The sequence below is a fragment of the Asparagus officinalis genome, chromosome 7, assembly GCF_001876935.1.
Source record: "Asparagus officinalis chromosome 7, Aspof.V1, whole genome shotgun sequence".
Taxonomy (NCBI): Eukaryota; Viridiplantae; Streptophyta; class Magnoliopsida; order Asparagales; family Asparagaceae; genus Asparagus; species Asparagus officinalis.
Genome location: NC_033800.1, coordinates 20,665,209 through 20,678,774, shown reverse-complemented (window position 1 = coordinate 20,678,774; position 13,566 = coordinate 20,665,209). Strand labels below are relative to the sequence as shown.

General features: G+C 44.7%; 1 protein-coding gene and 1 pseudogene across 1 annotated transcript; both read left to right on the top strand.

Moving 5' to 3' along the window:
* On the top strand, nt 2,491-3,159 carry LOC109846798. Its single transcript, XM_020416044.1, has one exon. The coding sequence runs from the start codon at nt 2,491-2,493 to the stop codon at nt 3,157-3,159; it is 669 nt and encodes a 222-aa protein (XP_020271633.1).
* Nucleotides 9,703-13,566, top strand: part of LOC109850498 — a 4,984-nt pseudogene continuing 1,120 nt past the window's right edge.

Below are 13,566 nucleotides of genomic sequence, written 5' to 3'. Positions count from 1 at the left end.
GCACGAAATGAACCGGCGTTTCTTCCAGGATCAGGTGTTTTGTGATGCCGCTGGCGACCCATCTGGCAGGCTCTCGTCCTGTGCTCTCGATCTCCGGCTTGGCTTTGATCGATTTTAAGGGGGTAGGTTCCCCTGACGAGACTCGGGTAGAGCCCTCAGGCGCAAAGGCTTTGACTGTTTGAGGTCGGCCTCTGCGCATGACTTTGTGGCGTTTGCGGGACGTCCCGCCACCAGAGGAGGAAGAAGACAAGTACTCTTCGTACTTGGCTTGGTCGAACTCAATCTCTAGGGACTCCACAGTCGTCCCAACAGCGACTTCGTTGAACTGCGCTACCACCATTTCGGTTAAAGAAACAGCTTCTCCCACTGTGGTCGCCATCTTCTGTAGGGTGTAAATTTGGATTTCCCGAAAACAGGGAGTTTCGTTTGTATTGATAAGAAAGCTTATTACAAACTAATAAGGCGATCAGGGCCCGGAACTAAGAGGGGATGCTACAGTGCAAGGGTTATGCAAAGAGCTTGCAGTTGACCCGATTGGGAGTCGAGAGCTAGCGGTTCAATTAGCTGATTCAGCAATGAGCGAATCGTTGGACGGCTGAGAAACAACTAAACTTCTTCTTCGTAGCTGGAAAAAGTTCTGAACTGGTGAACCGATCCTTCCTTCCCTGTGGCTGGAAGAAGTTCTTAAATGGTGGAGAGACGGCGTGGTCACTCCTTGAATTATGGGATGTGACCATGTACTGTTGAGAGATGTCTTGCCGCTCATCTGTACTACGAACGGTCATTCGATGGGTTGTGCTTCACGTCGTGTCACGTAGGAATGGGAAGGACCCTCCTCGTATGTGAGACAGCGGCTGCCCACTACTCGAGTGGATTTGGCCAGCCTACTGTGCACCGGCGGATCCAGCTCTTGACTTGGACCGTTGGGCTGAGTCGCATTTATGAGCGCGCAGGTTGATTTGGCGTCTGTCTGATCACTCGTACTGTGAGCGGCCACTGGACGGGCCTAGAGTACTGTTCTCTCTCTCTTCTCAGGTCATGAGAAGTGGGAAAGCAGGTGCCCAGCACTCGAGTGGGTTTGGACAGCTTGCCGAATGCCGGCAGATCCAGCTCTCGACTCGGACGGATGAGGTGAGCTGCATTTATGAATGTTCAGATTGACTCGACACCTGCCCGATCACTCGTACTGTGAACAGCCATTCGACGGGCCTGGAGTACCGTGCCTTCTCCCTTTAGGTCGAGAGAGGTGGGAAGGCCCACCTTGGCACGTGGGGTAGCAGATACCTAGCTGTTCTGGCGACCTTGATGTTCGCTAGCGAATTCGACTTCAGACTCGGTCAGGTGAGTTGTATTCCCGTGGCTTTGGCGAATTGTATGGGCGACTTCTCCTTGTAGGCGAATTTCTTGTAAGCCCACAGAGGTATTTTTTACCGTCTACAGTGGGCGCGGGTCGGCGCGGTCCGGCCCGGGCGGACGCGGGGGTTTTGGCATTTTACTGAGTTCTTTGGTGTTTTTTGGTTTTTCGGAACTTGTATTTTCCACCGTTTTACGTGTTTGATCATCTTGTTTACTTGTACGATTTGCTAACTTGCTTCATGCGCTCGTTAGCTTCTTTACGGCACTTGGAACTGACTGATAAGCGCAAGTTGACTGACGAGTGCATTCGGTCGCTTGGAGTTGATCGACGTGCGCGTGTTGATTGACGCGTGCGAACTAATTGACGTGCGCAAGCTGACTGACGTGCGCGCGTTAACTGACTCGTGCGAACTGATTGACGCGTGCGTGTTGACCAACGTGCGTGAGCTGATTAACGTGCGCGAGCTGGTTGACGTGAACTTTCTCGATTCGTCCACTCTTTGCTTCGAGTTGTATTCGGTGACTTATAGGCAATTTTTGACGCCTACAGACGTCAGCCGAAGTCCCGACCAAGCCTATCTCCGACGCCAGCCGACCCAAATCTGCTCCCTCTTGTTCTCGCTACCATCTTGGAGAAGGAGGCCGACTAAACCTGGTTCTCTCCCCTTCTGAACCTATTCTCCTCATATCCGATCTCCCATGGCGTCGTGAAGGATTCTGTCCTCAATCGAGCAGAAGGAGGCGACGAAGGGCCACGTGAAGAAGGTCAAGGAGCACAGACAGAAGGTTTTTCGGTGCTGGGGCTGGTTTTTCGGTGCTGGGGCTGGAGTTGCAGTTTCTTTTCTTTTTCCGGTGAGAGGGCAGATGGAGTCTTTGTTGAGGTCTCAACAGAGAGGAGATGGGAGGTCTGCTATGGGATCCTGGTTTGTTTTCTTTTAAAGGAGTTCTCTTTATTAGATGATTAAGTAGTTGTGTTGCGATCCTGGTGTAAGAGAATGAGCAGGGGGTTTCGTTCATAATTGTGCAGTCATGGGTTGTTGAGGTGAAAAATAACAATTTATGGCACGATTGGAGGAAGAGGATTGAGTATCTGGTATACTAGTTGGATCGATAGCGGGGACTGGTAAAAATCCGATGGAGGAGATCATCAAGAAGTTGAATTCTCAGGAGATCTCAACATTGATGCAACTGATGAGGTTGTCGGCGGGAGAGAGCTCGACAAAACCACCACCCAAGAAGGTGGAGCTTCCACCTATTGATGTAAAACTTGATGGCCCCACGACATATCTGTATTGGTCGCGCCGTGTGAGATATACCCTTGCCGGGAGGAGCCTGGAGGGATATCCGACGGGGGAGAAGACTGAGCCAGTTGAGGGCTCCGCAGGGATAGATGAGTGGAAGTCCACTCATATGTTGGTATACATCTGGCTTCAGAATTTTGTAATCCAGCCAATTGCTGCCACAGTGGATGGCCTTGGGAGGGTGCAGGATGTCTGGGAGAAGCTGAGGAGGACCTACGATGGGGTGGGAAATAACCTGAGGGTAATCCAAATCGAGAAGGAGATCAGCGTTACAGTCCAGGGAGAGAGGACTGTACAGGAGTACGCCACAGAGCTGGAGCGTTTGTGGCTCGATAACGATCACTTCTCGCCCCTAGCGAGCTGCAAGGACCCGGAGTGCAAGGAGCGCGAAGCCTCTTTGCAGAAGAGGACCATGTTATTTCTCCGAGGCTTGGCTCCAGCATATGAGCAGATAACGACATTGATACTAACCCAGACGAAGATCCCACCACTGGAGGTGTAATACCCAAACCCTTGAGAGGGTGATGTGATTAGTATTGATAGATTTGATTGGAATACTCATACCACCAAGATGCATCTTCTTTTCGGAAACCCAACTCTTAGAAACTCCAAAGTTAAGCGTGCTTGGCCTGGAGAAATTCTAGGATGAGTGACCCCCTGGGAAATTTTCCAGGGAGCGCGTGAGTGAGGACAAAACGTGCTGAAAAGACATGTGGTGGTTTGTGAGGCCAGACCATCAGATCTAATAACGTACAGACTTCGGGATTCCGGGTCGGGACGTTACAAATGGTATCAGAGCCAAGCCAACCAGAATTGTGAGAGCTAAGTGCTATGCGGTGCAAAGTGCTACGTCAAGAGGGTGGGAGCCACCTCTTAAGGCCGTAGGAGCCACCTCTAAAATCTCACACCGATGGTACGGTCTTGGATGATATGATTTGGCACAACGAGGACGTTGTGAGTTTAAGTGGGGGAGTTTGTAATACCCCAACCCTTGAGAGGGTGATGTGATTAGTATTGATAGATTTGATTGGAATACACATACCACCAAGATGCATCTTCTTTTCGGAAACCCAACTCTTAGAAACTCCAAAGTTAAGCGTGCTTGGCCTGGAGAAATTCTAGGATGGGTGACCCCCTGGGAAGTTTTCCAGGGAACGCGTGAGTGAGGACAAAACGTGCTGAAAAGACATGTGATGGTTTGTGAGGCCAGACCATCAGATCTAATAACGTACCGACTCCGGGATTCTGGGGCGGGACGTTACAGGAGGAGTCTCAGCCATGATACAGGAGGAGAGCCATATCAGGCTACTGGCTGGGACATGTGGACTTACAGGAGAAAAGTCTGCACTGGTGGTCTCCAACCTAGGTAACACTGGATTCATATGGGAGACTAGGCAGTGCTTTAACTGTGGAGAGGTAGGGCATCTGAGACAGATGTTCCCTAAACCACCCAAGGAGAGGGACTGGGGTGGACGTGGTCAGACTAGAGGCCATGGTCGTGGCCGTGGAGGCAGACGAGGTAGAAGAGGAGGCTACCGGGCAAACTTAACAGTGGCAGAAAGCGAAGAAGAAGCTGAGATGATCTTCACTGATGAAGATCGGGCGCTCTTGGCAGCACTGAGGAGGAAACAGAGAGCAGTAGGTGATGTGTTTGAGGGGGCATCTACTACTTTCTCTGAAGGAGACTATGCCAATTACGTTCTTCGTGCACACCCAAACGAGGGAAGATCCACCGCCTGGATAATGGATTCTGGAGCATCCAGACATGTGACAGGCAGTGCCAGTGAGTTCTCATCTTACACTCACTTGGCAGAAACAGAGAGCATCCAGATCGCTGGTGGTACAACACAGGCTGTGGTTGGTAAGGGCACCGTTAGTTGTACAGGTTCTATAATTTTATCTAATGTTCTACATGCTCCTTCATTTCCTATTAGGCTGTGGTTAGTAAGGGAACCGTTAGTTGTACAGGTTCTATAATTTATTGATTGCTTCTCTAGAGTCACTTGGATGTATCTTATAAAAAACAAAAGTGATGTAGTTGCCTGCTTCAAAGATTTTCATAAGCACATCCAGACTCAGTATTGTGCAGTGGTAAAAGTGTTGAGGTCGGATAATGGGACAGAGTACACCAACAGATCACTTGGGGAGTATCTGTCTGCTCAGTGGATTCTACACCAGACTACATGCCCATACACCCCAGCTCAGAATGGGGTAGCAGAGAGGAAGAACAGACATCTCCTAGAAGTTGCTAGGAGTATAATGATGGCGATGAATGTCCCAAAGATGTTGTGGGGACAAGCAATCTTGACTGCTGCTCACTTAATCAACAGGATGCCTTCGAGTGTGTTGGAGTGGAAGTCACCTCGTGAGACACTGAAGGGAGATAAAGGGGGGGTCCTACCATTGAAGGTATTTGGCTGTGTGTGCTTTGTGAAGGACAACAGACCATCGGTTAGGAAGCTAGACCCTAGGGCTGTGAAGTATATATTAGTGGGATACAATGACACCCAAAAAGGGTATGTCTGCTGGAGCCCGGTGGAGAAAATATTGTTTGTCAGCATGGATGTGCGATTTCGGGAACTCGAGCCATACTACACAGTGGGGGTTACTTCACCTTTTGGTAACTTGCCCGATACTGGAGGTATGAGGCGAGAGGGGGAGAATGATGAGAGCTCAAGGGGGTCAATCCCAATTTCGATTCCGTACGTAGAGGAGAAGGAGGATGAAGACGAAGGGGTGAGAAGGAGACAAGGGGTGTTAGGCCTACAGCTCAGGGGAAGTTGCTTACATATAGTAGGAGGGGTAAGGAGCCAGAGGTGCCTAAAGTCCCTACAGTGCCAGTGCCTAGTCCCTCGTCCAGTTCTGCTCCAACTCTTGAGACACCTACACTACCCTCCACTTCAAGTAATACCATTCATACGCCTACCCCTCTTTCCACTCCAATGTCAGTAAGGAGGATTACTCGCCGTAATACGGAAAATCCTCCTGAGAGATATGGTTGGGATCTAGCTCAATTTGTTTCTTATTCTCACATATCCCCTTCACATGGAGCATTCATTGCATCATTAGATTCTGTTATTATACCTAACAACTGGCAGGATGTTAAGAAGGACCCAAAGTGGAAGGCAGCTATGCATGAGGAGCTGGGGCTGCCAACAGGGAAAAAAGCAGTGGGATGCAAGTGGGTGTTTACCGTGAAGCAGAACCCAGAAGGGAAGGTTGAACGATACAAGGCACGACTAGTGGCAAAAGGGTATAGCTATACATACGGCATTGACTACGATGAGACTTTTGCACCAGTGGCGAAGATGAGTACTATTCGGACGCTGATTTCTCTGGCAACAAATGGTGGATGGGAACTACACCAACTAGATGTGAAGAATGTGTTTCTTCATGGAGATCTAGTGGAAGAGGTGTATATGGAGAACCTATGATCGTGAGAGATATCAGAGATTGGTGGACAGGCTGATCTACCTGAGTCACACACGTCCAGACATCTCATTTGAGTTAAGCGTGGTGAGCCGCTACATGCGTGACCTGAGGAAGGGTCATATGGATGCAGTATACCAGATACTAAGGTATCTGAAGGGTGCCCCTGGTAAAGGACTAAGATTCAGGAGGAGTGACCATGTGAACATTGAGGGCTACTGTGACTCAGATTGGGCTAACTACGGAGATGATCGGAGGTCTACCTCGGGGTATTGCATATTTGTAGGAGGCAACTTAGTCTCCTAGAAAAGCAAGAAGCAATCTATGGTGGCGAGATCAACAGCTAAAACAGAGTACAGAGCCATGGCCTTGGGGGTTGCGGAGTTGATGTGGCTGAAGAACATGCTGGTGGAACTGAACCTTGACCAAGGGACCAAGATGAGTTTGTGGTGCGACAACAAGTCAGCTATCAGCATTGCCAACAATCCAGTTCAGCATGACAGAACTAAGCACATTGAGATTGATAGATTCTTCATCAAGGAGAAACTGAACAGTGGGCTACTGGAGTTAGGCTATGTTCCAACTAAGGAGCAGGCTACAGACTGCTTGACTAAAGGGCTTAGGTCAGTAGACCTAACTAGAGGGTGTGACAAGATGAGCTTAATAGATATATTTCGCCTATCTTGAGGAGGAGTGTTGAGAATGTAATGCAATTAAAGAGTTTTAGAGGGCCTTTGTGTAAACGTGTGTGTAAGGCTATATAAGCCAACAATTCTATCACTGAGAACTGACTTTGAAGCCCTAATTTCTCAATATTAACTAATTAAATGATGTGTTAATGAATGAATTAATGTTCATTTCGGACTCACATCAACGTTTTGATGAGGATATGTTTCGTCTGCTCCCTTGCAACATTGCCACTTGCAAAATATTCCATGCATCTAGCATCGGTCCAGCCTCAATACTTTCAAGATTGTCCCAATCATCACCACAAACATGAGATCTCTATTACAGGTAGTAGTCCACCCTGTCACATTTAATACATAAAAACAAAAGGAAAAATTTTGGCATTATATATTGAAAAGCCAAAGACCCTGCAAACAGGGCAACAGAGGTGAGAGTGAGATAAAAACATACCAACGCTAATCTATTTGAACATTCAAACAATATAATGACTGAAAGTTTTTCTGCTTTTATGCGCCGACTGCTGAGCCCCATATCAACTTGTATATGCGTATATGTATTGCTAGCACAGTGTATTGAACAGTAAACTATACTAAAAAAACTGAAACTGATTTGTCATTCAATGAGATACTTGTATACATATTGATCTTGTATTTTCCTAATTACTATTGTACTTGAAGAAAATTGACCTTACGGCCTTTTTCTCTTGGATTTTTTCAGGGAATCTGAATAAACCAACAATAGAAATCATAACAAATTTTTGGCCTACAGAGAGAAAAGTCTAGACATAACTTTTCTACTAGTCTTGAAGTCAAGCCCATTTTTGTTGTATATTTCTCGCCATAGTTGCATTTCTAAGTCTTCTCCTCTTGGACTCTTCTGATATCTTCCAAGGTAACAGTACAAAGAAAAGTAAATTCTCTTTTCTTCTACGTTTCGTGCGTGCGCTTAAACTAAACTAAGCATCTTCTCTCCAAAAATTCGAAATAGATATAATTAAGTACTAATGCGTTGTTTCGCTGGGAGTAATCACTCATCTTATCTCAAAAAAAAAAAAGCAACATTATGCTTTGGTTGTTTACTTCAGTTGCAATTTTTACTCATCATCCACGAACAACTTCCATTAACAGGCAAAGACGCTTCTTCTATAATGAAGTAGGTGGAGATGTTTCTTCCCTTACACGTACTCTAGTTTAGTATTAGCTAATATGTTATTTTTTCCAAAAATAAATAAATAAGAGCACAAGTCAATTAGCATTTTTAAAAAGAAACATGCGATTATCATCAACCTTTGACTTCATTACTCGGTCTACGCACAAGCTACCGGAGAGCTGAATTGGCCATTCCTCAAAATATCTGTATACCCCATTGGAGGAGAGTTAGGTAGCCACAATTTATGATATAATAAAGGGGAAAAAACAATTTGAAGGAATCCCGAAAACAACATCTGGGGATAAAAGTAAATGAACTTGACGATTACTTTGGGATAAGGGGCTATGTAACTAGACACTGACCCAAAACTACTTCCCGTGTAAATTAATTACCTCCTTAGGTACCGTTTGGCAAATGGTTAAGTGAGGGGTTAATGAGACTTAACCCCTTCTTAACCTGTCAAATACAACAAATCTATATAAGGGTTAAAGTGAGTTAACCCTCTATAATTTGCCAAACATAAAAAATATAGAATGGTTAAGTTAACCCCTCTAGAGGGGTTAAAATGAGTTAACCCCTCAAAATGAAGGGTTTACTAATACTCCTATTTAGATGGAATAAGAGTTAACCCTTCTAATTATAAAGAAAATAGTCAAAATCATTGTTATTCCCAAACACTAAAACTGATCATAAGGGCTAAAATAAAACTTATTTAACAGGTTAATAATTTAGTCTTTCGGATTATCAAATGGGCTAAGTATATTAATCATTCTCTTTAACCCCTCTTCATTAACCCTTTGCCAAACGGGGCCTTAAAGTTTAACCCCTGATTTTTTTTTTTAACCTCGTACCAACGAGCCCTTAGAATCATTTAACATTTATAAACGTGAGAAAAAAAAAATAAGACCCTCCTACGAACCACCCGTTTCGTTCGAAAGAACTCAAAAAAGGATAAGTGATTGTAAGTTTTAGGTCCTCCTCTTTGACCGGCAGGGATAAGAACCGAATTCATAAATAGCAAAAATATTGGCTACAACCGGTTATATCACATACGGTCAAATGTAACCAACATATTTTGATATAAATAAATGGTACAATACCCTCCACAATACTATAAGGTAACCTGTTATAGCAGGTTGTATACAAGTTGCCTGCCAAAGCTAACAATTGCAGAACAAATGGACTAAATTAATAAGGAAAATTTTGCAAAATAGACCTATTTTGCTAAATATTTAGCAAAACAGATCGTTTTGCTAAATATTTAGCAACATAGACGTTTGACCAACAAGCCAAAAAGATGTCGATTTTGCTAAACAGACTATTCGAAACATACGGGACGAGTAGTCCCGTATGATTTGGGGATTAAATCATATGGGACTACTAGTCCCGTATGTTTCGAATGGTCTGATTTGCTAATTAAATATTTAACAAAACGGTCTGTTTTACTAAATATTTAACAAAATAGGCCTATTTTGCAAATTTCTTCGATTAATAATCCTAGCAGCAACAACCCAAGCCTTCGAACGCGTCGCAGCTTTAGGCTCCTCTACTTGTTTATTCCCTCCATCATTGGTATCATCTCCCCTGTAAAAATTTCCTCAACTCCAACTGGATCAAGCAAATATCATTGCTCTTTGAAACCACCACCAACTAAAACAAAAAGAGAAAGCAGAAAGCGAAGCGAAGCGAACGATACGAGAGCTTGATTGTTCAAGACAAGCCAAGCCGCTTTGCAGGAGCGAACCTCTTTCCTCCGGGTCAAGGTTCTCATGATTGATGACAAAATTATGAGTGGGAGCTAGCTTCAATTCCTTTTAATACCGGGCTGGCCTCAGTGAGCAATTCGGGGCGGACCGACCATGGAGGCGTCGATACGGGGTTTGCTGCTGCTTCTTGTTTCCTTAATCGGCTTTCGAGCAGCCTACGCCGATACGAACCCGCAAGATGGTAATTAACACATCGACCTCCTCTCATCTCTCTGAGCATAAGGCGACCGCGACTGAACTCTACTTTGTGATGTAAAAATTGCATGCAGCTGTCGCTCTTCGGTCGCTAATGGACCTGTGGGAAAACACGCCGCCGAGCTGGGGACGGTCTGATGATCCTTGTGGCGCGCCATGGGATGGAGTCATCTGCACCGAATCAAGAATAACCGGGATGTAAGTTCATTCCTCCGAATTTTTAAGGTTCGTTCTCGCTCCTGTTTTTTTTTTTTTTTTTTTTAAAAGGTTCGTTCTCGCTCCTGTTTTTTTTTTTTTTTTTTTAACAGGTTGTTATTACCCTCAGAAAGCTATCCACCATGGGAATCAAGGGCACGCTGAGCGGCGATATAGGGCAGCTGGAAGAATTGCAATCCCTGTATGTTTGTTTTCATCAGATATTGGCTCCTCAATTGAATCTTGTTCATCGCAATGGATTGGTAGTACGTGATCGTATCTAAATGATCATGATTTTGTGTAGGGATTTATCCTACAATGATCAACTTGGCGGTACCCTGACTCCTAATATCGAGAGCCTGCGGAAGCTTACGACGCTGTGAGCAGCGACACAAACGAATTTCTTGATTAATAACAGGAGCAATTGGACTCGTGAGGTTCTTCTTGTGATTTTTTTCTTTTTTTTCACTTTTCAGGATCTTGGCTGGTTGCAGCTTCACCGGACCCATCCCAGATGAATTAGGCAATCTACCCCTACTTTCATACATGTAACGAACTAATTTAAGCCTTTTCAAATTTCACGAATCGATTTAGTACGTAGCACAGCGACCTGAAACCTTCGTGCCTTTTTCTTCCCTCAAGAGCGCTGAACTCGAACAAGTTCAGTGGAAAGATACCAGGTTCTCTTGGAAAGCTCTCCAGTCTCTACTGGCTGGATCTCGCGGACAATCAGCTGACGGGACCTCTTCCTATCTCCGATAAGAAAGCACCGGGTTTAGATCAGCTTAAGCACACAAAGCATTTGTGAGGCTCTTAGCATCAATAGTCTCTTCTCAAACAACATAAAGAACATTATTTGGATATCACACTCACGCGTTTGTTTGTTTTGTTTTTGTTTTTTGTTTTTTGTTTTTTTTTTTCTGGCTCTTCGGCAGTCACTTTAACAAGAACCAGTTATCAGGTCAAATTCCAGAAGAGCTCCTCAGCCCTGATATGTCGTTGATACACTTGTAAGCAGCTACCAGCAAGTTTAACAAGTTTCCTTGTCTTAGTTTGGCACTGAGCACATATTATGTCTTTTGGCAGACTACTTGATGGCAACAAGTTTTCTGGGCCGATACCGATCTCCCTAGGGTCTGTGCAAGCTCTCGAGGTTATGTGAGTGCCTTGTACTGAGAAATTTTTCGTTGAATCTTATTATTCTTCCTCTCAGAACTGTTTTCTCATTATGTTTTTCTTCTCTCTAACAGTCGGCTTGATAAGAATTCTCTAGATGGTGAAGTACCGACGAATCTCAATAATCTCACCAAAGTCACTGATCTGTAAGTGTCCCATAACCGAACAACCTGTAAAATAGAAGACAGAAACTAGGATAGGGAAGCCATCGACTAAACATACTTGCCTTTTTCCAACTCTGTAACAGAAATTTGGCAAACAACAAGCTTACCGGAGCACTTCCAGATTTAACTGGGATGGCTTCCTTGAGCAATGTGTAAGAGCTCACTACGACACCGATCTTCTTTCAGAATCCGATTTTATATATGATCTATGTAGGTAAAATACCTTTAAAATATGATCTTCAGGGATTTGAGCAACAATACTTTTGACGCTTCAGAAGCTCCGGCCTGGTTCTCGAAACTAGAATCCCTCACAACATTGTATGTTACAGTGCATCTACTTTAACTTGCTAACCAACAAACATCATTAAAAAGTTTTAAACCGTCATCACAGTAATAACCTTATTGTTTTGTTTATCATCCAGAATAATGGAATCCGCAAATCTTCAAGGAAAAGTACCAGAAGAGCTCTTCGGCCTTCCTGGGATAGCGCAAGTGTGAGTGTGATATCAAAAAATTATCACCCGACAAAGAAATACAGCAAGAACTCTAACCAGTCTTCCGAAATTTTTTGGCAGGATACTAAGAAACAATTCTTTCAATGGTACATTATCGTTTGGCAATAGCTTCAGCGACCAATTGCAGCTAGTGGACTTCCAATATAATGATCTTGCGTCGGTCACCGTGACAGGAAAATACAACAAAACTCTAATGTAAGACCTCAAGAAATACCACTTGACCTTCTTGCTAATAATATTCATGTCTAATTTTGTTCTCCCCGTGACATTTCCTCTAACTTCACAAGTGCAGACTTGTCGGGAATCCAGTATGCCAAACTCTGGTTCAATATTGCCACCTTCAGAGCCAGTTATCAGCTGTTTATTCAACCAGTACTGCCAAGTGTGGGCCCCTATCATGTCCATCGGGCCAGAGTATCAACCCGCAGAGCTGCATTTGTGCTTATCCCTACGAAGGGCTAATGGTCTTCAGGGGACCGAGTTTTGGGGATTTGACAAACAGCACAGTATTTCAATCACTCGAAAGGAGCTTGTGGGAGAAACTTGACTTAACTCCTGGCTCGGTATCCCTCCAGAATCTCATGCTCAATAGTGATTCTTATATCCAGCTGCATCTCAGGCTGTTTCCATCTGACGGAATATACTTCAACCGATCAGAGATCCTAAGAATTGGGTTCGAGCTGAGCAACCAAACCTATAAACCACCAAAACTGTTTGGACCGTACTACTTCATTGGATCGCCATACCCCTTCCAAGGTCTCCATGCCTTATGAATCAACTGAATTCAAAGTAATTTCATATTTATATAATACTTAATGAACTTGTCTTTCAGAAATTGGTGGCGGCGGATCGTCTTCAATTGGCCCTGGCGTGGTAGCCGGAATAGTAGCCGGTTCAGTTCTCCTCATCGCCTGCCTAGTGGGCGTGGGGATCTACGCCTTCCAACAGAAGAAACGGGCTCAAAAGGCCATGGAACTAAGCAGACCATTTGGTAACTGAAATATGCGCTTCAGAAGCAACATTTTCTTCGACATGCGTTCGTATAAAAAAGCATGAAGGTGATCTATATATTTGCTGAAATTTTTTAGCTTTGTTTCAGCATCGTGGGCACCCAGTGGCAATGACAGCGGCGGTGCGCCGCAATTGAAAGGAGCAAGATGGTTTTCTTTCGCCGAGCTCAAGAAGTGTACTAACAATTTCTCAGGGACAAATGAAATCGGTTCCGGAGGGTACGGGAAGGTGACAATTAATCTGGAAAATCCTGTCTAACGTTTCCATAAAGAAGACACGCCATGCCACTTTGTGACCCCGTTACTTCCTCTGCAGGTCTATCGAGGTATGGTTGCGAATGGACAAATGGTCGCCATCAAACGATCACAGCAAGGATCCATGCAGGGAGGTCTCGAGTTTAAGACTGAAATCGAGTTGCTCTCCAGGGTTCATCACAAAAACCTAGTGGGGCTCGTAGGGTTTTGCTTTGATCAAGGGGAACAGATGCTAGTTTACGAATTCGTTCCTAACGGGACGCTAAGGGAAAGCTTGTCTGGTACGTCTTTTGAACTATTCCCCAAGATCCTTACGGAAAAAAGGAAGAAAAAAAAAATCTCTTAATCTTTATTAAACTCCACCTGCT

What these genes read in the sequence shown, in the direction of transcription:
- LOC109846798 (XM_020416044.1), top strand. Translation starts at nt 2,491, where the DNA reads ATGGAGGAGATCATCAAGAAGTTGAATTCTCAGGAGATCTCAACATTG.